This window comes from Sphaeroforma arctica (assembly GCF_001186125.1).
Source record: "Sphaeroforma arctica JP610 unplaced genomic scaffold supercont1.2037, whole genome shotgun sequence".
Classification (NCBI taxonomy): Eukaryota; class Ichthyosporea; order Ichthyophonida; genus Sphaeroforma; species Sphaeroforma arctica.
Window position 1 is genome coordinate 570 of NW_014038521.1, and position 1923 is coordinate 2492.

The 1923-nt window shown below is 45.3% G+C and overlaps 1 protein-coding gene across 1 annotated transcript in view; it reads left to right on the top strand.

Moving 5' to 3' along the window:
- Window positions 1-778: 778 nt before the first annotated feature.
- SARC_12051 overlaps window positions 779-1923 on the top strand; it is a gene marked incomplete at both ends in the record, with an annotated part of 7104 nt that continues 5959 nt past the window's right edge. Inside the window, one exon of the mRNA XM_014293850.1 lies at window positions 779-1223. Coding sequence (XP_014149325.1) covers window positions 779-1223 — 445 coding nt within the window. The remainder of the gene's footprint in view (window positions 1224-1923) is intronic.

Below are 1923 nucleotides of genomic sequence, written 5' to 3' on the forward strand. Positions count from 1 at the left end.
GTACTATCTTCAGACGCTTCTTATCTCATATACTATCATGATATGCTTCTTATCTAGTGTGCTATCATCAGACGCTTCTTATCTCGTGTACTATCCTCAGACGCTTTTTATCTCGTGTGCTATCATCAGACGCTTCTTATCTCGTGTGCTATTATGAGATGCTTCGTATCTCGTGTGCTATCATCAGACGCTTCTTATCTCGTGTGCTATTATGAGATGCTTCGTATCTCGTGTGCTATCATCAGACGCTTCTTATCTCGTATACGTTCATGAAATGCTTCTTATCTCGTGTACTATCATCAGACGCTTCTTATCTCGTGTGCTATCATCAGACGCTTCTTATCCCGTGTACTATCCTGAGACGCTTCTTATCTCGTGTACTATCATCAGGCTCTTCTTATCTCGTGTAGCATCATCAGACGCTGCCAATGTATTCCTGTCACTTTGTTGAGCTTACTGGGCGTGTACGGTGCAAATCAGTCAGAGGCACCAGATTGTGTGTAATCGTAGCAGCACCTCACCACCAGGACCCGTATGCCTTTTGATACGTTCTTAAGTATGCACGCGCAACCATAAAAGCTATGTGCGGTCATATATAGTTACGCACACGTAAAAATACAAAACAAACCACGCACATGTATGATTTATATGGACGTCCAATTTCTGAGATGTGATCGTCCTCGATATGGATAATCGGTGACTATTGATGTTCCACACTCGCAAACCTAATTGATCGTTTGTTTTTGTTGTTGTTGCATCTGTAATTCGTACCTTACAGCAGGCCGGTAATAGGGCCAAACCCTGCACTGTTTCGCACTAAGAAGCACAGCAACACAACACGAGCTCATGCAGATACACTCGGGCACTCACAAGCATCTGAGAGGGGCAGTGACAAGGAGAATCGAGCGTATACGGACGCAGGGGTTAGTAAATTCGAGTCGAATGTGAGCTATTTGGACGATATGAGCAAGAAACGGAGCGGCAACAAGCCGGGGCGTGGGAGCGAGGGCAAGCTCAGAGACGGTGTGTGGGATAGTTCTAATAATAGACACGGGCATAAGCCAAACAAGATAGGCGAGTTACCTACCAAGCGGCAGAAAGCGCCGCGTTTGCCGACGAGACTGGACACGGGCACAGAGGAGAGTGTGAAGGATGTCTTTGCTTTTACTGAACCCAACGAACCGAATAAGAGGATCCAAAAGGAAAAGTGGATCAAACCACAGGTATGTCTTAGATACGGTGTTTATAAACGAGATACACGGAGCATGTATAAGGTAGAGATGGACGAGTGGATTGTTAGGGCCGGGCCATGCCATGTGTTGCGGGTAGTGCAGGTTATATCCTGCACGCAAACGGATGGCTTGCGTGTTGACTCAAGCTTGCACGTGGTGTATAACCTCCTGGGGCTTTACATGGTGTGCCTGTTCATATATCGATACCGTGTGTGTGTGGGGGGGGGACGGGTGCATTGTATGGGTTTGTTAGTTTCCGCTGAGACCATTTTAAGGTGGTTTAGGCTAAACTGTGATGTCGGGGTGTGAATGGGTAGGTATGATCTTGAGTGGCATACCGTTCGACAGCTAAACTATGGGGCTGAGTCAGACATGGTTGTCTGAGATAGTCAGAATAAGTGTGTATCGTACTTTATATATATTACACAGTGGCTCGTGTCAAATATGCGAGTTTATATCAACCACATATTGAGTATGTGTCAGAGTGTCATGTTACAATATACTGCCATACAGTGCATGTATCATAGTGTTTGTGTACCATGTTGTGCTAATGTGCGTCAGTATGTTTGCTGACTCCGAGAATTCGAGTGCTTGGTACAGCGTGGACATCTAATTACTCGGTTCTCCGTTGTGCGTGTATTCATTGTTGTTTGGTTGATATACTATGCGAGGATACTGCGTTTATATATAT